This window comes from Oryzias latipes, chromosome 2 (assembly GCF_002234675.1).
Source record: "Oryzias latipes chromosome 2, ASM223467v1".
Lineage (NCBI taxonomy): Eukaryota > Metazoa > Chordata > Actinopteri > Beloniformes > Adrianichthyidae > Oryzias > Oryzias latipes.
This window is the reverse complement of record NC_019860.2, coordinates 24548596-24568376: the sequence shown is the minus strand read 5'-3', so window position 1 is coordinate 24568376 and position 19781 is coordinate 24548596. Positions and strand designations below refer to the sequence as shown.

The 19781-nt window shown below is 48.9% G+C and overlaps 5 protein-coding genes across 9 annotated transcripts; 3 read left to right on the top strand and 2 right to left on the bottom strand.

Annotated features, from left to right (window-relative positions):
* The first annotated feature begins 2153 nt into the window (after positions 1-2153).
* On the top strand, positions 2154-6105 carry boll (boule homolog, RNA binding protein). 4 transcript variants are annotated; one of them, NM_001164517.1, is given in 13 exon segments: positions 2330-2435; positions 3031-3153; positions 3215-3306; positions 3375-3429; positions 3503-3578; positions 3663-3811; positions 3990-4034; positions 4103-4219; positions 4305-4376; positions 4478-4637; positions 4678-4724; positions 4863-5089; positions 5291-6105. In NM_001164517.1, coding segments are annotated over 10 exon segments (882 nt in total). In that variant the 5' UTR covers positions 2330-2408; the 3' UTR covers positions 4604-4637; positions 4678-4724; positions 4863-5089; positions 5291-6105.
* A 2795-nt stretch (positions 6106-8900) lies between these two features.
* On the top strand, positions 8901-10203 carry LOC101163542 (gamma-crystallin M2-like). The gene is made up of 3 exons (XM_004084474.3): positions 8901-9006; positions 9077-9319; positions 9877-10203. Exons 1-3 carry the CDS (start codon positions 8998-9000, stop codon positions 10150-10152), a joined length of 528 nt encoding a protein of 175 aa, XP_004084522.1. The 5' UTR covers positions 8901-8997; the 3' UTR covers positions 10153-10203.
* Positions 10204-10644: 441 nt separating this feature from the next.
* On the bottom strand, positions 10645-11471 carry LOC101163295 (gamma-crystallin M2-like). The gene is made up of 3 exons (XM_004084473.3): positions 11358-11471; positions 11033-11275; positions 10645-10956 (listed from the first exon to the last, which is right to left on the bottom strand). Exons 1-3 carry the CDS (start codon positions 11364-11366, stop codon positions 10687-10689), a joined length of 522 nt encoding a protein of 173 aa, XP_004084521.1. The 5' UTR covers positions 11367-11471; the 3' UTR covers positions 10645-10686.
* A 5442-nt stretch (positions 11472-16913) lies between these two features.
* On the bottom strand, positions 16914-18654 carry LOC101163051 (gamma-crystallin M3-like). 2 transcript variants are annotated; one of them, XM_011492711.2, is made up of 4 exons: positions 18563-18619; positions 18100-18138; positions 17327-17593; positions 16914-17250 (listed from the first exon to the last, which is right to left on the bottom strand). In XM_011492711.2, the coding sequence occupies exons 1-4, from the start codon at positions 18569-18571 to the stop codon at positions 16972-16974; spliced, it is 594 nt and encodes a 197-aa protein (XP_011491013.1). In that variant the 5' UTR covers positions 18572-18619; the 3' UTR covers positions 16914-16971. The 2 variants fall into 2 exon arrangements, with proteins under 2 accessions (XP_011491013.1, XP_020555533.1); XM_020699874.2 differs by lacking the exon at positions 18100-18138 and having other exon boundaries at positions 18563-18654.
* Positions 18655-18987: 333 nt separating this feature from the next.
* Positions 18988-19781, top strand: LOC101162805 (gamma-crystallin M3-like). The gene is made up of 2 exons (XM_011492714.2): positions 18988-19091; positions 19168-19781. The coding sequence occupies exons 1-2, from the start codon at positions 18993-18995 to the stop codon at positions 19753-19755; spliced, it is 687 nt and encodes a 228-aa protein (XP_011491016.2). The 5' UTR covers positions 18988-18992; the 3' UTR covers positions 19756-19781.

Below are 19781 nucleotides of genomic sequence, written 5' to 3'. Positions count from 1 at the left end.
TCTATTCTGGATCAGCGTGTGGACACACCCACTAAGTGCAGCGGCGGCTCAAACCCTAAATAATAGGTCTGCTTTTAGAGAAATGGTGGGGTGTTGCTGTGGAATCCAGCGTCATTGTGGTGGAGCGTTTTCACAAAAGACCAAACAACCACCAGAGAGTCAGAGGGCGGGTCGCCACGGAGACGGAACAATGGAGGTTCTGAAGATGGAGGTTCTGTTCCTCTTCTTCACTGGCTGGACGTTGGAGTGCAGAGATGTTTTCCAGAACCTGGTTTGTTCTGACCTGAAGGCTTGAAACTGATGAAACTGTCCACAAATACGGATCTGTGCCTGAACGTCCAGGAGGAGCCACGGGTTCGATTCCCGGCAGTCACTGCACCTCCACGCGTTGCTGCTCATCTCTGGTTCTGACGTCTGCTTTGATCCTGAGCCGCTCTTATCAGAACAAACCAAAGCAGAGAACGTCAAATCAAACGCCGCCCGCAGACGTGGAGCTCTGCAGGTTAACGTCTTTGTTTTGTCACCATTCACTCCATGTGACAGCCCCCCCCCCCCATAACCCAAACACGGCGGGGGCGCGTGGTCCTGGTGGGAACGTCCTCAAAGCCGCGCATCTGAATCCATCGCCCTCGTCTGATTAGAACGTAAACAAGAAGCAGCTCCAGGAGGGGGCGGGGCTCCAGGTCCGCCGTCACCTGAGCATCCACACCCCCCCCCCCCCCCCTCCCAGCTCAGAACAGAGGACGGGAACCGCAGAGGAACTCGGCGCTGGTCAGCCGGGCCACCACGCCTCCCAAATGTTTGTCCAAAGCTGTTATTTCTGGCGTGGCGTCTGCAGGAGGAATGCGGCGGCGGGAAAAGTCTGTCAGATCTGTGGGGTAATTACAGAGGCCGACCGCTCCTCATCAGCCTCCGTCTCCCTCCCCCACTGACCCCAGAGGAGCATCCAGCAGGGGAGGGGTCACGACCTTTACTCACCGCCATGTGTTCCCTGCTCCCAGGAGACTGTTTGAGGAAGACGAGGAGGAAGGTGAGGGCAAAGCCTCACGTCAGAGGAACAGGGGAGGGAAAGGTCAAAGGTCGACCAATCGCTCCGTCTCCAAAGATGTCATTTAGTGTAAAAATACATCATTTTATTCAGATTATCAAATCTTTAAAGGATTTAGGATCAAAGCAGAGACAAACCTTTTGAACTGGCTGCCGGTTCCAAACCTGCTTTTCATTCCGATTCTGCTGCTTCCCTTTGCGCCCCTGCAGGTGCGGCGCCTTCTCACCTCCCCCGTCTGCTTTTCAGATGTTCCCCCTAAAGTCCTCAGGACCGGTTTGTGTTCATGGTTCCAGAACCAAACGTACGTTTCTGTGCGTGTCGGCTTCCAAACGATGGAATCGGAGATCGTGTTTTAGAGAAGAATTGTTCCTCCATTTCAGCGCTTCAGCATCAGTCTAGTCCCGTTTTTCTGCCGGTTTGAATCTCTGTTTTTGTTTGGTTTTATTACCGTTTCATTGGTTCTCCATGTCTGCAGCTTCGGGCCTCCTTGGCTGGCGGTGGAAGGTGATTTATCGAGAAATAAATGATGAAGAGGAGGAAAAACACGGTTTATACGCGGAGAAATGTCGCCATTCTGTGGTCAAACATGGGTACTGCACCTGTACTCAGTCTGATTTTATTTCATTCAGTTATTAATTAATGTTGTCGATATTTAGATTTATTATTCTCTGTTTTTGTTTGTTGTTTCTTTGACTTTCCTAAAAAAATAATCTGACCTGAAACAAACAGCAGATTATTGTTATAAAAATCAGAATAAAAACAATAGATTTTAGTACATCTGTCAAACTATAGATAGAATATGAAGATTATTTCAATAAAAATGTGGCAAAAGAAATTCAGCGATTGGAAAAAAGAACAGGGGGACACACCGCCCCCTAGAGGTCAAGGTGTGAACTACAGCTGCCAGTTTCTCTGTAATAAATAGTTGTGTGATTTTTAAAAAATAAATCATCTGGTAACTGTTTCTACATTATTTGGATCCAGCTTATAGAAAATTAAACTTCTAAATTTTATGAAAACGTTTTGTTTTAGTTTTCCTGTTTTGATTATTTTCAAGGTAAAATCTTACTTCACTTCTTACAAAATTCATATAAAGTTTAATGATAAAAGCAAAACATCAGGAAATGTAGTTTTCTGTCCGTTTGGGTAAAAGCAGATGGTCTGTTTGTTGGCGGTAATGGTTCAGTCCGGTCAGGTGTTGCTGATGGTTCAGTCCAGTCAGTTGACAGGTTGCGTTCAGGTTCGGCTCGTTATCTAATCAGCTGTTGGTTCGGTGCCGCCGACCCGGGGAGCTGCTGAAGTTCGGTCCAAATTCGCCTCATCTGGTCAGGAACCGTTCGTGACGCCGGAACACGCATTCATGGACGCTCAGAACCGGAACCGGGCGGTGAGTGAGCGGCTACATGCTAGCCGGCTAACGGTTCCTCCGTAGTTTTAACGTGAAATTCCGCTCCCGGTCGGTCGGTGGCGGAGACTTAAGGTTAACGTTTCTGACAGAGACCGAAGAAAAAAAGTTTTAACATGTTTATTTGTTTATGTTTATGTCCATTTTAAGACCGAGAGAGAGAGAGAGAGAGAGAGAGTTCCCAGCAGCAAAGGATGGAGGGAAATCCCGTTAGCTCCAAATAACCGTCACCGTAACGGCCGGTTTATAAACCGTTCTCTACGGTCTAACGTTTCTGTTAGGTTTCTGTTTATTTGTTCACATTGTTTTATTAAATCCATTTAGTTAATTAGTTTCTAATATTAATTAAAATTACTATAATTATTCTAATAATAAACTGAACTCTTATTTTGAAAGGGAGAGTGACAGAAACGGTGGATTTCTCTAAACAGAAACTCTGCAGGCGTCTCGGTTCTGAGTGTAAAGCAGAAGCTGCTGCTCAAAGTCTGTGGTGGTTTCTGCACAGTTTTCTACTAAAGCAGCAGAAAGATGTTCTCCAACCGTAAAGCTGTTGGTTCTCCTCCGGCTTCATCCTCAGCATTCATCTCGCAGCAGCAGCAGCTTCTTCTCCGATGCAGACAGACACGCCCACCTCCTGATGGGCCACGCCCCCGGGACCATCATCCCCAACCGGATCTTTGTGGGAGGAGTCGACTACAAGGTGAGGGCTGGATGTGCTCTGGTTCCCAGAGGGACGTTCCTCACGGTGTCTCTGCCTCCAGGTGACGGAGAACCACCTGCACCACATCTTCTCTCACTACGGGACGGTGACGGAGGTGAAGATCGTCACCAACCGCTCTGGGATGTCCAAAGGGTGAGTCTGCCGACCCAAACCGGCTCCCGGATTGAAACCAGATCCGCCCGTTTCTGTCTTCTCCTCAGATACGGGTTCGTCACCTTTGAAGCTCCAGAAGACGTGGTGAACATCCTCAGCAAGGTGAGTAGGACTCAGCAGAACCGTCAGAACCTGGAGGTCCTCCGCCTGCCGCACGGCTGTGGTTCTGTTGAAGGCTAACAGGATCTGCTACAGAGACAAGAAGTTCTCCATCAGTCAAGCCGTCCAGAAGAGCCAGGCTCCAGGACCGGGTCAGAGAGGAGAACCCTCACCTTCCTGACGTTCTGCTGCTTTCATTCACTCGGTTCTAAACCCTCCTTTGTTTTCTGCTTCAGGTTCCATTGTCCACAAGCCCTTCATCCACCACGACCCCACCTGTGACACCGTCTACCTGACCACGCCTGCAGGCTTTCCCTACACCTTCCACAACGGCGTGGCCTACTTCAACTGTCCCGCCATGAACCAGGCAGCCCGCCAATGGTCTGTAAGTCCCGCCCCCAACCGCAGAACCCGCTACGACACCACCAGAACCTCCGTGACAGCAGAGGTTCTCCGTCTATGGTGGAGAACCTCAGCCAGCATAGTTATCCATCCTACTGTCCACCTATCCATTCATCCACCCATCCATCCATCATCCATCCATCCATCCTTCTGTCTTTCAGCCTCCTCAGAGCTTCCCTCAGCATCTCCAGTGGAACGCTGTGCAGGTAACGGCTGAAGCTCCGCCCCCTCCACGCTGCAGGACAGTCAGGATTTAGCTGTCTCTGCTCCTCAGGTGCAGGCGCCCTCCACCGCCGTCCTCTACTCCCAGCAGGCGGAGTTTCTTTACCAGCAGGCCGATGGCGCCTCCTTCCTGCCCTACCTGCCCGTCATGGAGGATGCTGCTGCTCAGGTGTGGACTCCTGACAGAACCCTGATAGGAACCAGTTCCTTACCGGGAATGTTCAGCTGGACTGTTCCTCTGTCTTCTGTTCCAGATGTTAGAACCGACCGTGTCTGCAGTCTATCAGGGAAGCTCAGCTCTGGTTCTGCAGCACGACCCGGTCAAGGTGAGAACCCGTCAGCTGTTCACCTCAGATGGTTCCTCTAGAGAAGTTCTGGAAGAGACAGAAACCCCCCCCCCCCCCCCCCCCGCCTTGTTTTTCTGCAGAGTCGTATGCTGCCCCCCCCTCAAGGTCATCGAAGGTCAAAGTTCAGACACTTCATTTCCCCCAAGAAGTTCTTCCACCCCCCTGAATCCACTGACGTCTTCTGCACTCCTCATCCTCTTATGTAGACGGGAAGGAAGCCCCGCCCACTGCCGTCGCTGTGCCTCCCAGGTGAGCTGCTCCTACCTGTGAACGCCGGGAGGCCTTCTCACAACCTTCTGCTGCCACTCTGATTTCTGCCTCAGATCCATGGACCAACGCCTCCTCAGGTGTTTCAGCAGCAGCTGCAGACCGAACCATCTAAAGACCGTTTCCCTGATGGACAAACGTCTCCTCAGGTGTTTCAGCAGCGGCTGCAGACCAAACCTTCTAAAGTCAGTTTCCCTGATGGACAAACGTCTCCTCAGGTGTTTCAGCAGCGGCTGCAGACCGAACCATCTAAAGACCGTTTCCCTGATGGACAAACGTCTCCTCAGGTGTTTCAGCAGCGGCTGCAGACCGAACCTTCTAAAGACAGTTTCCCTGATGGACAAACGTCTCCTCAGGTGTTTCAGCAGCGGCTGCAGACCGAACCATCTAAAGACCGTTTCCCTGATGGACAAACGTCTCCTCAGGTGTTTCAGCAGCGGCTGCAGACCAAACCTAAAGTCAGTTTCCCTGATGGACAAACGTCTCCTCAGGTGTTTCAGCAGCGGCTGCAGACCGAACCATCTAAAGACCGTTTCCCTGATGGACAAACGTCTCCTCAGGTGTTTCAGCAGCGGCTGCAGACCAAACCTAAAGTCAGTTTCCCTGATGGACAAACGTCTCCTCAGGTGTTTCAGCAGCGGCTGCAGACCAAACCATCTAAAGACCGTTTCCCTGATGGACAAACGTCTCCTCAGGTGTTTCAGCAGCGGCTGCAGACCGAACCATCTAAAGACCGTTTCCCTGATGGACAAACGTCTCCTCAGGTGTTTCAGCAGCGGCTGCAGACCGAACCATCTAAAGACCGTTTCCCTGATGGACAAACGTCTCCTCAGGTGTTTCAGCAGCGGCTGCAGACCAAACCTTCTAAAGACAGTTTCCCTGATGGACAAACGTCTCCTCAGGTGTTTCAGCAGCAGCTTTGTTTGCTTCATCTGATCCTCACTGTGGATTCTCCTGAACTCCCAGCATGCATCAGCATGAAGGATCCAGTTTGCTGCCGTGGGGCTTTAGGCTGGTTCTTGGTTCTGATTGATCAGTCTGGACCGCAGGTGTAAGGTCCAGATCCTTCTGAAGAACCTTTTTTTGTCTCTTTAGATGTGAAGCCAGCTCTAGCTTGTTTTTTAATGTTTGAGGTGAATCCATGGTTAACTTTAATGTTCTCAAAGTTTGAGTTATTTAGCATTTGTGTCTGGAGGCGGAGCTTACCACCAACCAGGACGAAGTTCTGCAGAAGGTCAGAACTCGGATGGTTCAGAAAAAGTTTTCCTTCAAAGTTCCAACGTGAGAACGCTGTGTGTAAAGTTACAGCCCAAAGTCTTCACGTGTTTTTATTCTGTGGTTAAACGTCAAGGGTCATTTGGATCACCTGACCTTGTGCGTTTTGATCTTAAGATTCTGACGTTTGATGATAAAAATGGAATAAAACTTTCTGCTGGTTCAGTCGCTGCGTTTGTCTGCATTGATGATCAATTCAAACATGAAGACAGTTAGGTTCTGTACAACAGATTCAGGACCAGGGAAAGGGCACCGCACAGAAAACCCAAGAACAATCGGTTTTGAACTGCAATAATAATTAATGGAAGTGCGACTCTTGGCTATGCCATACGTCTCACACAGCTCTTTCATCATCAGTGTGGACTCAAAATTGGGTCTCTGATCTGAATGGAACCTAGCCGGACAGCCAAAAGGCTGAATAACATCAGTCCAAAGCGCTTTAACAGTAGTCTGAGCAGTCTGGTCCCACGTAGGGATAGCCCAGGCAAATCAGGTGAACAAGTCAGTTACAACCAAGATATTTGAAAAAGTATCTGTAGGCCGACCTAATGACAAAAAGTCAATACCCACTATTTCCAGTGGACATGACACTGTAGTTGAATTCAACAGGGCCCTAGGTTTTACTTGCTCTTTCTGCAGGTTACAAGAGACACAACCCTGATGGAACTGACGCAATTCTCGTTCATGTTGGGCCAGAAGAACCGCTGATGAAGTCCAGCCAGAGTTCGGTCAACAACAGCATGTGCAGTGGCCTCGTGCATCTTCTTCCACACTTCGTGACTCTTGGCACACGATCTGGAAGCTCGACTCATGCGTAAAGGGATTAATGACTTGAACAGAGTATATTGCCTCTCACCTTAAGTCAATTATTTTGTTGTATCAACTGCAGTCTCCGACTGCGTTCGGACTTACTTGGCATAGTTTGAGTCTCCACATATCCCTTTACCGTTTGTATATCCGCGTCCGCAGCCTGGATCTCCTGCTACTCCGGTCCACCAATCTCTTCTCTGCTTCCTTCTGGGGCCAACTTTATCACCGGCGTCACTGGCGCCATTTCCATCTCTTCAGTCTGGAGCTGTGTTGGCAAGGTGCTACTTGGGTTTCTTGACATTGCATCAGCATTAGCATTGCTCTTCCCTGGACGGTACTTTATGTTATAGTCAAATGAAGCCAATAACCCACTGTTATTCTGTTGCTCCCAGATGTGCAGTCTGCAGATGGGCGACTGGGTTGTTATCTGTGAACACTGAACTTCACTCCAGTCAGATAAGCTTTAAATTTTTCAGTCACAGCCCACTTGAGAGCCAGAAGCTCAAGCTTGAAGGAACAGTAGTTAGCATCACTTCGTTCGCTTGGATGAAGGCTACGACTAGCATAGGCTATCACCCATTCTTGCCCGTCTTGAACCTGAGCGGGACTGTACCCAACCCTTGATAACTGGCATCAGTAGAGGATCGTCACACACCGGCAGGGCTCTTCCCCCTGCCCATGAGTGTACGTCGTGTTGTGGCACTCCTGTCCTGGAGAAGACCCACATTGACTGCCGCTCCAGCCACACCAGTTCTCCTTCTACAGCTTCCAGCTGCTCTTCCTGCTTTCTCCGGCTGCCAGTGCAGCTTTATGGGTGGGGCCATCAGCTTACTGATTGGACATCCAGGTGTGTCCAATCTGGGACTCAGTCTTCATAAGGTGAAACAACAAAACACAAAAACCAACTCCACCACAAAAGCATGCAAACAAAAATCAGAGAAGACTTCCTCCATCAAAACAAAAGTCAACACAAAAGCATGTAAAAAATGACAGGAAAAGGTTTCACCACACAACATGATAGATCTAGAACATGTGATAGATCTAGAACATGTGATAGATCTAGAGCATGTGTTAGATTTAGAACATACAATCCTCACATTTTTCCTGGTTTCTTTCTACACGTGTCGTCTCCTCATGTTCTCTACTTGACGTCAGAAATTTGGAGCTGAACTTCAGTAAACTTGACCTGATGGTTTCATGAAATATTTAGTCTCTGACCACTCCAGTGGCCCTGTGGAAGAGTGTTCAACATCCTGGCTTTGAGTCCACGCCGGGTCGTACTACAGACATACCAAACACCTCCCTGCTAGACCAAAACCATAATAGTTGAATTGGTTCTCCTTGCGCTGGGACAGAGCCCCCCCCCCCCCCCACCCCCACACCTCACCGCCCTTCAGGGTAGGGGTCAAACAAATAAAGAACCCAAACATTTAGAATATCAGAAGCATAAAGTCGTCTCTACTGCCTTTGATCAGAAATCCATAAACAGGACTTTTTTAATGTCTTTGTGGGAGGGGCTGAGTTACTGCTCCATTCAAAAATATCCTAATAATTCTCCAATGACGACAATAAAAACTGTTGTTAGCTGCCTTGAAGAGGTGTTGCTGTGTGTTTTTAGTGTTGGAAGAGAAAAACAATGACTGCAGAAAAAGGTCTAGACCTGGTTCATCACAGATGTGGACTCTTCCAGACCTCCAGGCCCGGTGACCCTTCATGCTTTCTGCACACCTTTGCCCACGGCTGATCACCTGGATCAGGCGTGTCCAACCAATCCAAAGGTATTTAGGGCGACTTTGTTGGAAAACGATCAGGACTGCAGCCCTCGTTGTCCATCCAGGACCGAGAAAGACTTAAATGAGTCTGAGTCCAGAAGAAGCTTCTGGTGCGTTTGAGCCGCTGTCATCAGCTGTTTCAGAACTTCACTGGTAGATTCTTTCCAGCAGTTTGTGTTTGGAAACTTTGAATGAGCTGAGGGTTCAAAAACAAAAGCTGCCGTTGTTTTGCTGACGCCGTTGGAAGTGATTCATGTGACGCCGCGCTTTAATCCAACAGGATGACCACGCCCAAACCGGACAACAATAACTCATCAACATGCTGCGGCGCATCACTTGACACGACCGCGTTTGTGTTATCAAACGCTTTTGGATGACAATACTTTATGCTGTGCAATCACAATGCCACTTTATATAAAAGGGGGGCCGCATGCGAGCGTCTATAGCGTCCGTCTGGCCCCCCCAAGCTGTACACAATGGGAAAGGTGAGTTTGTGTGGGAACCACCGCCGCACGGCAAAAGGTCGTTGTCATTCACGCCGACACATTTCTGCAGATCATTTTCTACGAGGATAGAAATTTTCAGGGTCGGCACCATGAGTGCATGAGCGACTGCGCCGACCTGCACCCCTACTTCAACCGCTGCAACTCCGTCAGGGTGGAGAGCGGATGTTTCATGGTGTACGAGAGGCCACAATATCTGGGCCACCAGTACTTCCTGCGACGGGGGGAGTACTCCGACAACCAGCGGCTGATCGGCATCAACGACTGCATTCGCTCCTGCCGCATGATTCCCACGGTAAGGACCAGCGTCTCAGTCGAGGTCCTGACAGGTCAGGAGCTTCTTTTGGAGTTTAAGGCTTAAGTTACTTCAACTGTAGGAAGGAGTCCAGACCTCTCTGTGGTCCTCTCAACACCTGGGCAGGTAAATTCAGATCAACCATGCTGGAGCTGCTGTCTGCGACACAAAGTAACACATCCTCTTCAAACTACCACAACTCTTTGATCCTTTCCACAATTAATGGAATCAGAATTATGTTGTTTGAAAAAACACTTTGCTAGTGGGAAGTGTCTCATACCGATACAAAGCCGATTGTCTCTGGCTCCATAATCCGTTGGATTTCTGTTAGTTGCGTAAACGGTTGAAGAGTACCGTGGTTTAAAGAACGTCGACGTTGGAGCTAAAGCTCTGGTGTTGGAGGGTTTGAGAACCGTCTTTAGTTGGATGATGACCATCTCAGCAATAGGGCTTTAGCTATTCTTTCAAATTCAGTTAGAAGGAGGTCGCATGGTTTGTATGAAGATTTTCCTACGTTAGTCACACCAAATATAACCTGCCTCATGGTCTCTCTACAGCACCGCGGTTCCTTCAAAATCAGACTTTACGAACGTCCAGACATGAGCGGCCAGATGCAGGAGATCAGCGACGACTGCCCCAACCTGCAGGACCGCCTCCGCATGTCCGACGTAAACTCCTGCCACGTGCTGGACGGTCATTGGCTGCTGTACGACCAGCCCAACTACAGGGGCAGGACCTACTACCTGAGACCCGGCGAGTACCGCAGGTACAGCGACTGGGGCGGCGCCGGCCCGAGGATCGGCTCGCTCAAGCGGATCAACGACTTTAACTAGAAATCTTCAGAACTTTGTTCTTTTTTCAATAAACACGGCTGGCTGAAAACACGTCTTTTCTTGGTGTGTGGTGTAAGGCGTACACGTGTACACCTTTTCTACACTCCCTTCCATTCCTAAAAACACACACCTGCTGCCGAACACTGGCCCTGGAACACAACAAGGAGAAAGGTGGGGTTCAGTGTCTTCCAAGGACACTTTGACATGGGCAGTGGGGACCAAATCTATCCTCTGATTGGAGGTCAACCGCTCTACCTCTGGACCACAGTTGCCTCGTGGTTAGCTGATCTTACTTTGCGAGGTTTACCTGTACTGGAGGTGATCTCCTGCTCCACCTTCCTGATTCTGCCGCTGGATCCGGGGTTGTTTCTGTGGTTTATTTACTACACTCAAAAAGTCTGTAGATCCCCCCCCCCCCCCCCCCCCCCCCCCCAAACTAAAATGGTGAATTCATCCAGTAGAGCATCAGCATAACAAGGCGCTCCACACTGGTTCTGGGTTGAAAGGATTTATTGACTTCCTGTTTGGTGGCGTTTACATGGAAATGCGACGGATGGATCCCAGTCTGGGACTTAAACTGCCCCAGTCATGGAACCTCCTGTATTCTCCGGGGCGCACCAGGTACTGCCGCCCCCTGTAGTGGGGGTGCTCGTAGAAGATCCAGTTGCCGTCCATCACGTTGCAGGAGTTGATGTCGTTAAAGTGGAAGCGTTCATACAGGGAGGGGCAGTCATTGGTTAGCTCCATCCTCTGGCCTCCAAACTCTGGGCGCTCGTAGATCAGCATTTTGTGAGAACCTTGGTGCTGCAGAAAGGAAGAGGGGGGGCTAAACCAGCGCCGCGAGCAGGAAAGTGTCAGTTTCGATCAGGAAGAGCCTTACCCCGGGGATCATCCTGCAGGACCGCACGCAGTCGTTGAACCCCATCCAGCGCTGGTAGTCCGAGTACTCCCCCCTCTTCAGGAAGTACTGGTAGCCCATGTAGTTGGGTCTCTCGTAGACCATCCAGTGTCCGCTGTCCACCCGGATGGAGTTGCAGCGGTGGAAGTGGGAGTGCAAGTCGGCGCACTCGCTGGTGCACTCATAGGAGCGGCCCTGGAAGTTCCTGTCCTCGTAGAAGACGATCTGCAGGGAAACGCCAAACCCAGGGTTTAGGTTCCACGCCGGAGCGCCGCGCAGAACCACGGACCAGAGCCAGCAGCCTTACCTTGCCCATTGTGTTGGCTCACTTTTGTCAGTGTGCCGCCGTGGGCCCAAGCTGCCTTTATAACCCCCCCATGACCCGTGTCATTGTGAGTACGGACAAAGGCGGGGCTGGTCAGCTTTTTCTGTCCAAAACTGTTTGTTTAGTGGACTCTAACGGCGCATCAGCTGTTTCCTTTGAGCTGCAGGCTCCATCAATTTGATGCAGCATAACATGAAAACCAACACATTCACTGAAACCAGAAAAAGATCACTGCTCCTCCAACACTCGTCTTCTGGAGGACAAACACCTGTTTGTCCTCCAGAAGACGAGGGTTTGAGGAGGACAAACAGGTTCTGCCGTTCTCCATGGATCAGACCCGAGAGAGTCCGCTGCTGCGTCTGCTGGAACCCAGAGGAGCTGCTGCTGCCTGGACCAACCCTCCACCCTCTCAAGCCAACAAACGTCTGCAGACCCCCCCTCACAGCCCCCCCTGTAATGCCCTTCTGCAGGTTGAAATGAAAACTGCTGGATGGATGGACGGAGTGCAGAGGAGCGGCCGGGAGCGGCTCAGCTTGCAGGAAATGATCAGTCCAGTCTTCATCAATCTAAAGGTGTGGAATTCTGAAGGTCAGGTGTGCCCAAGCCCGGCCCGTTGACCCAAAAGCAGCCTCTGATCCGTTTGGATCCGACCCTTCAGAACATGGAGTAAACATGGCTGTCAAGCCAAAAGACACTCATGCAGAGAACATTAACATTCCTCTAGAAAATCAAAGCCAAAGTCAGCTTTATTGTCAAATATGCTGCAGGAAGGGCATCCGGCGTAAAACATTGCCAAGTTTACCATGCGACTCGTTCGCTGTGGCGACCCCTGATGGGAAAAGCCGAAAGAGAAACAACATGCTGCATCCATCAGACATACAGCACAGATGGAATTGCTTTCCTCTCACCCCACAGTGCAAGCAGCATATAAAATAATAAATAAACGACTTAAAAATAGATGAAAAGACAGTAATAGTAGGAGGAATAACAGTAGTCTAAACAGTGCTAAAGAACAGTGGCATGGTTAAAGTGACGTCAGTGCTGAGAACAGGAAGTGGATGAGTCAGTGATGGCAGTCTTTGGTGATGATGATATTCTGAAATGGTGTGAAGTTTTCAATGTGAGCTTGTAGGATGGAGTGGAGGAGCCAGGGGGGGGGGGGGGGGCAGGGAGGGAGTTGAGTTTCCTTATTGCCTGATGGAGGAAACTGTCTTTTAGTCTGCTGGTTCTGGCCTGCAGACTTTGCAGCCTCCTCCCTGATGGCAGCAGGTTGAAGTGTCTCTGGGATGGGTGGGAGGGGTCCCCTGCAATCCTGATGGCTTTGTGGGTGAGGGGGGGGGGGTGATAAATGTCCGAGAAGCCAGTAAGAGGGACACCAACGATCTTCTCAGCTGTTTCTCCAATGTGCTGCAGAGTCTTCCGTCAGGACGCGTTGCAGGCTCCGTACCACACGGTGATGCAGCTGGTCAGGATCCTCTCCATGGCCCCCCCTGTAGAAGGTCTGCATGATGGGGGGGGGAGCTCTGGCCCTCTTCAGTTTGCGGAGGAAGTACAGGCGTTGTTGGGCTTTCTTGGCCAGTGATGCAGTGTTGTGGTTCCAAGACAGGTCGTTGGGGATGTGCCCCCCCCAGGAACTTGGTGCAGTCACCCTTTCCACAGCAGCACCATTGACGATCAGTGGAGCATGCTGGGTGGGAGTTCTCCGGAAGTCCACAACCATCTCCTTTGTCTTCTCCACATTCAGGTGGAGAATGTGGTCTTTGCACCACAGAGCCAGCCTGCTCCCCTCACTCCTGGAGGGGGTCTCATCGTTGTTGTTGATGAGACCCACCACTGTTGTGTCATCCTCAAACTCCAACAGAGGTTGGAGCTTGATGTTGGGGTGCAGTGGTGAGTCAGCAGAGTGAAGAGAAGGGGGCTCAGCCCCCATCCTTGGGGGACCCCTGGCAGCAGAATGGCAGCAGAGTGTACTGTAGTAACCCCGTCAGCAGAGCGCCGTCAGACTAGGACTGGATTCAGTAGTAAAATGTTTCCACCTGCAGTCCAGAAATGATTTGTCTCTTTTCTGAGGCGAGAACGTAGCTCCAAATATTCAGAGCCATCTATGAACTCTCACCGAGGGGAAATGATTGTCAGGAACAGCAGCAAAGATAGGAAATGATGTAGGTCCTTCAGCCTTTTACTCCCAGATGATCCAACGGTTTCCTTTTTAGAAATTCTCTCACACGTCTGAATTATTTACAGTTATTTCATTTCTATTTAAATCAAATATTACATATGGAATCCAAATCCTACTCCAATCATCTTCAGACCTGATGAAGCTTTTTGGGCAAGACTATATATATATATATATTTTTTTTATTTAACCTTTATTCAACCAGGAAAGTCCCATTGAGATTAAAAACCTCTTTTACAAGGGAGTCCTGGCCAAGAGGCAGCAAAAAGTTACAAACACAGACAACAAATAAAATTACATTCAATTATAAAAACCGTTACATTTAAAGGAGTTGACCTCAAGTGCTCTCAGTCTGGCTTTAAAATCATTTAAAGAGATAAGTTCAGGGAGCTTCCAGGTTTTCTGCAGTGTGTTCCATGAAGTGGGAGCAGCGTGAGAAAAAGATCTTTTTCCCAGTTCTGTGCGGACAAATGGAACACTGAGCAACAGTTGATCATTTGAACGCAATGAATATGAATCAACATTTCTCCTCGTTAGTAAATCTCCAATGTAGGAGGGAAGCAGTCCAAGCATGGCCTTGTAAATAAAAGTGTCCCAGTGTCTTTGCCTTCTTGTGGACAGAGATGACCAATGGACACGAGAGTACAGTTCACAGTGATGTGTTAATGCTCTACTATTGGTGATAAACCTCAGAGCAGCATGATACACAGAGTCTAATCTATAAAGACAATGATTTGAAGCATTCATGTACAAAAGGTCCCCGTAGTCTAAAACAGATAAAGATGTTGCCGTCACAAGTCGTTTTTTTACCTCGAAAGAGAAGCTAAGCTTATTTCTAAAAAGAAAACCCAATTTCAGTTTTAGTTTCTTCTCAACATTTTCAATGTGGGGCTTGAATGTCAAGGAATCATCAAGTAAGACCCCAAGGTATTTGTACTCATGTACATGCTCTATAGCATCTCTGTGAAGAGTGAGAATCTTAGGGAGATCTTCTGGCACCTTTTTGGTATTAGAAAAGAACATGAATTTGGACTTTTCAGCATTTAGGACAAGTTTCAATTGCAGAAGTGAAAGCTGCACATCATCAAAAGCTTTCTGTAAAGATTCAACTGCTTTTGCTGGAGTTCGTCCAAAGCAATAGATAATTGTGTCGTCAGCATAAAGATGAATATTAGCATCTTGTCCTAGTTCATTAATATATAAAATGAAAAGTAGAGGCCCTAATATTGAACCCTGTGGCACCCCCCTGTGGACATTTAAAAATTCAGAGGACAAGCCATCACATTTAACACACCGAGTCCTTTCATTCAAGTCATTTCTAAACCAGGAAAGCACAGCATTGGAGAATCCAAAACAGCTAAGCCGATGCATTAAAACCCCACGGTCCACAGCATCAAAGGCTTTAGACAAATCAATAAAAAGCGAAGCACAATGTTGCTTTTTGTCAAGAGCAGGAAGTATGTCGTTGACGACTTTTGTAGCGGCTGTGATTGTGCTGTGTTTCTTCCTGAAACCTGATTGCAGCTTTGAAAGATGTTCATTAATCGTTAAATAGTCTTTTAGTTGATCTCAAACAAGAGATTCGTGAATTTTTGACAATACACATAAATTTGATATTGGTCTATAGTTGGATAGGACTGCTGGATCCCCTCCCTTTAATACAGGACAAACAAAGGCAGATTTCCAAATAACAGCTATTTCTTCACTTTGGATTGAGAGGTTAAATTTTTGTTTTTAAATGTTCAGGAAATACAATGACTTTAATCATTTCCTTCTAAATAAAATGTGTATTAGCATTTATAGATACTAGAATCTTCGCTCCAATCCTCACCTGTGGTCATGACTTCTGGGTCAAAAGACCCAAAGAACCAGGAATACAAGCAGCTGAAACGCATCAATGATTACAGTCGTTGTATTTCCTGAACATTTACGTGTACAGGTCTGAACACGCTTTCAGCATAAGGTTCACACTGGACTGTGGCACATGAGCCCACAGTTGGAAGAGTTTTGGTGTGAACTGTCACAGCGCTGCAGATCTGGTGAAACTTTCTCCCCGATGGAAGAATTCCAGCAGAACTCAAACCACAATCATTCATTTCTTTCAAAGCGTTGGTACTGGACGCCATCCAGACGTCACGACCATGGCACCTCTGTACCTCCAGCCTCCTGCTTCTTCCTGCTCTGACGCGTGACGTCATGTGACGTCATGTGACGTCACATGACGTCAGAGGAATCTGGTTGTATGAAAGTCAGCGAGTCCGTGAGCGCTGCACAGATTAAAGCGTTGTTGCTGTCAGTTCATGTGATGGATCCCAAAAGACCCAAAATCTGGTTCTGTCATCAATGAGGAAGGAAACGGGCTTCCCTGCATGTTTTCAGAATAAAAGTCAACACACCTCTCCTTGTGCAATAAAAGCAGATGGAAAACATTTCTTTAAAACGTCATTTTTATTTGATAACAGTAATCATGGATCATGAAGACATAAGTCTCCGGATGAGCCAAAACACCAACTTTCAGAGGAGATTTTACTTTTATTCTGAAATTTGCTCTTTACTGAAAAACAGGAAGTGACCCTAAAGATCAGATTCAAACAAAGACGGCTGGATTGAGCTGCTGAAGCTGATGTTCGCCTGAATGCAGCGTCACCGTTTGAAACCACAGAGGTTCTCTCAGTCCAACCCGTCCTTCCAGGTTCTAACAGAACCATGTTCCATCAAAGGAAGAATAATCTGGTTTTACTCTGGATTGAAGTGTTTTCCCTTTACTCTACTTTAGGGTTTCTGTCTGTTGTGCTTCTCCAGAGGAACGTTTGGTTGTTTCTGCTTTAATATTTAATAATCTTTAGGATTTTTCCATGAAATGAATTCACGTCGTTTCCCTCTGATGTGTTTTTGTCAAAAGAAAAAAGTCAGGAGGTATTTTATTGACCTCTTTTGGCTATAGCACACAATTTTATTCAACATTTAACTGAAACATTGTAATTCAGAGGTTAACAGGGAAACCCAGTTGCATTATGGGATGTAAACAATGATCGACCATCAAGGTTTTCTGTGTTTCTACAGTTACTGGGTCTTTTATTCTGAAAGAGCCTTATTCACATGTTGATAAAATGTCAAATAAAACATGGAGTCTGCGTTTTTTAAAATAAAGCTCGGGTCGAACAAACGCATCACTGTTTGTCTTTTATGGGATTTCAAATTAAGATTCTGATTTGATCTAAACTTCTGTCTGGTTTTCCCCTCCAATCCTCCCCAGGACCTGGACCTGACCCCTGTGGGACCCCAGATCACACCTGTTCCGGTTTTATGACGGGATGTGGACCTTTGCCACTTCAAACTGTCAGATGCACAACAAGCAGACGTTTTGGTGAAAATGTGCTTTTATTTCTGCTCCCCGGTTTCCCTGAACGCCGGCGGGCATCAGCAGGCGTCCGTGACGCGCCGGGCCGAGCTGCACCGCGTGATGTTGCTGGTGGACGCGTCCCTCAGGCTCCGGTACTCGCCGGGCCTCAGGTACACCATCCTGCCTCTGAAGCCGGGCTGCTCGAACAGGAGCCAGTGGCCGTCCGTCACGTTGCAGGACTGGCAGTCGGACATGCTGTAGCGCTCCTGCAGGGACTGGCAGTCCTCCATCAGCTCCTGCATCCGGCCTCCGAAGTTCTCGCGCTCGTAGATCCTCATGAGGAACTGGCCGCTGTGCTGAGGGAAAAGATAATCCTGCAGCGTTAGGCGGAGCTTCAGCCAATAGAGGCAGCAAAGGTCGGCCCCGCCTCACCATGGGGATGACCCGGCAGGAGCGCACGGTCTCCATGGGGGCCGCGCCCGTCATGCCCAGCGCGCTCCCCATGCGCTGGAAGTCCGGGTACTCGCCTCTCCTCAGAAAGATCTGGTTCCCCGTGAAGCTGGGCCGCTCGTAGACCACGAAGCATCCGCTGTCCACCCTGCAGGAGTTGCAGCGGCTCAACTGCAGGTGGACGTCTGCGCAGTCGCTGCTGCACTCATAGGAGCGGCCCTGGAAGTTCCTGTCCTCGTAGAAAAGGATCTGCAGCAGGAGCACAGCAGGGAGTTAGGGACACCCCTACAGCCAGGAATGAAGTCCTTTGAGGCCCCTGACAGACCAGTCAGATTACAGGATTAACAATCGGATTAAATGAACCAGATTACATCCTTTCTATATGATAGTACTTCAAATGAGTCAGATTATAGCGTTCAGGGGTGGGATTACGTCACAAATATATCAGATTACAAAATAAATCTAATCAGATTACTTCAAAAATGAGGGAATTAAAGACTAATTTAGACAGATTAATAAAAATAAATGGTTTTATCCCACAATGGGGAAATTCTTCTCTGCATTTGACCCATCCCCTGGGTGAGCGGTGAGCTGCAGCCTAACTGCGCTTGGGAGGCAGTAGCGTTAAGGGTCTTGCCCAAGGACCCTCACTGGGTGAGGTTCATTGCTCGCCATTGACCTGGTAATTGACCCAGTACCATTGTTGTTCCCTCTCTGGGAATTGAACCCTGGATTCCTGCATGGTAGCCTCTCACCTTACCCACCGAGGTACCCATCCACCAACAGATTACACCCTAGATGAATCAGATTACAACATAACAATCAAGGCATTGACGTGTCAGACCATTTTAAAAATCAGTAAATTACAGACAAATTTAGTCAGATTACAGATTAAATTAGCAAAATTGCTTCATAAAATCCGATTAAAGATTAAAAATTGGTCGATTGAAGCTCTGATGTGTCTGATTAGGTCATTAATAAATCAGATTAATACATAAATCTAATCAGAATACTTTAAAATGACTAAATTTAAGTCAAATTGCATCATAAAATCATCCGGATTAAATGATGAGTCTGTTTCCAGCAGAAATGATTCAGATTAAATGATGAATAAATCAGATTACATAACATAATTGGGTCAAATTAAAGCCTCGACGAGTCAGATTATGTTAAAACAGGAGAGTTAAAGCCTAATTTGATCAGATTAAAGGCTGTTACCCTGCCCATGCTGAGGCCTGGCGCTGGTGCCGGAGCGGCCGGCCGGCAGCTCTTTTATACGCAGCCTCCGCCGCTGGGCTTTGTTGGAAACATCATGACTCATCAGGAGCTGCAGGTGCTGCTTTAACAGAACAGCTCTATAGTTCTGTATTGCATGATGGGGGGGCGGGGGGGTCAGATCAGGACAGGGCAAATAATCCCATCATCGTCTGAATGTCTCTGCGTTTCACCTGTGCAGCCTCACCTGCAGGTTCACCTTTCTGACCCCTCAGAGCCCCGCCCACATCTGGCGTCTCTGCGTTTGGCGGAGGAACCTGCGGGTTTCCGGTCAGAAATGCATGACGTTGCATAAAGAACTGCGGCCCAGAGGAGGTGGGGGGCTGCAGGAGCCCACAATGTGGACTGATGAGTCAAAGCTTTCAGCACAATCATGTGGAAATTCCCCGCCGAGCGGCGTATAAAAAGAGAAAAGCGTGGAAGGAGACGCTGCATCGCCGATCGGACGGCGCTCATCACGACCATGGGGAGGGTGAGTGGCCTCTGGCCGCAGAGCACCTGCAGATAGCGTGCAGAACGGTTCCTCTGAGTTCCTCTGTGTTCTGCAGATCATCTTCTACGAGGACAGGAACTTCCAGGGCCGCTCCTATGAGTGCAGCAGCGACTGCGCAGACGTCCACCTGCAGCTGAGCCGCTGCAACTCCTGCAGGGTGGACAGCGGCCTCTTCGTGCTCTACGAGAAGCCCAACTTCACGGGCCTGCAGGTTCTGGTGCGGCCGGGCGAGTACCCGGACAGCCAGCGCCTGATGGGCCTGAGCGCCGCCGACTGCATCCAGTCCTGTCGCATGATCCCGGTCCTAATCCCTATGTTCTATGATAGCCGGCTCGGTGTCGTTGGCCCGTCTTGTATGTATTTCCCCCCTCAGCACCGCGGCCAGTTCCTCATGAGGATCTACGAGCGCGAGAACTTCGGAGGCCGGATGCAGGAGCTGAGGGAGGACTGCCAGTCCCTGCAGGAGCGCTACAGCATGTCCGACTGCCAGTCCTGCATCGTGATGAGCGGCCACTGGCTCCTGTTCGAGCAGCCCGGCTTCAGAGGCAGGATGGTGTACCTGAGGCCCGGCGAGTACCGGAGCCTGAGGGACGCGTCCACCGGCAGGTTCAGCTCGGTCCAGCGCATCACGGAGGCCTGCTAGAGCCGAAATAAAGAACCCTGAACGCA

Coding starts and splice junctions, on each gene's coding strand:
- LOC101163295 (XM_004084473.3), bottom strand. Junction 10,957..11,032: donor CCTGCAGGATGATCCCCGGG/GTAAGGCTCTTC, acceptor TCCTTTCTGCAG/CACCAAGGTTCTCACAAAAT.
- LOC101163051 (XM_011492711.2), bottom strand. Junction 17,594..18,099: donor TGGGTACCTCGGTGGGTAAG/GTGAGAGGCTAC, acceptor CTCCTGCTGCAG/ATCCTTTTCTACGAGGACAG. Junction 17,251..17,326: donor CCTGCCGGGTCATCCCCATG/GTGAGGCGGGGC, acceptor CTTTTCCCTCAG/CACAGCGGCCAGTTCCTCAT.
- LOC101163542 (XM_004084474.3), top strand. Junction 9,320..9,876: donor CCTGCCGCATGATTCCCACG/GTAAGGACCAGC, acceptor GTCTCTCTACAG/CACCGCGGTTCCTTCAAAAT.
- boll (XM_023961349.1), top strand. CDS start 2,409: ATGGACGCTCAGAACCGGAACCGGGCG. Junction 2,436..3,030: donor CTCAGAACCGGAACCGGGCG/GTGAGTGAGCGG, acceptor CTTCATCCTCAG/CATTCATCTCGCAGCAGCAG. Junction 3,579..3,662: donor GAGCCAGGCTCCAGGACCGG/GTCAGAGAGGAG, acceptor TTTCTGCTTCAG/GTTCCATTGTCCACAAGCCC.
- LOC101162805 (XM_011492714.2), top strand. CDS start 18,993: ATGTGGAAATTCCCCGCCGAGCGGCGTATAAAAAGAGAAAAGCGTGGA. Junction 19,092..19,167: donor TCATCACGACCATGGGGAGG/GTGAGTGGCCTC, acceptor TGTGTTCTGCAG/ATCATCTTCTACGAGGACAG.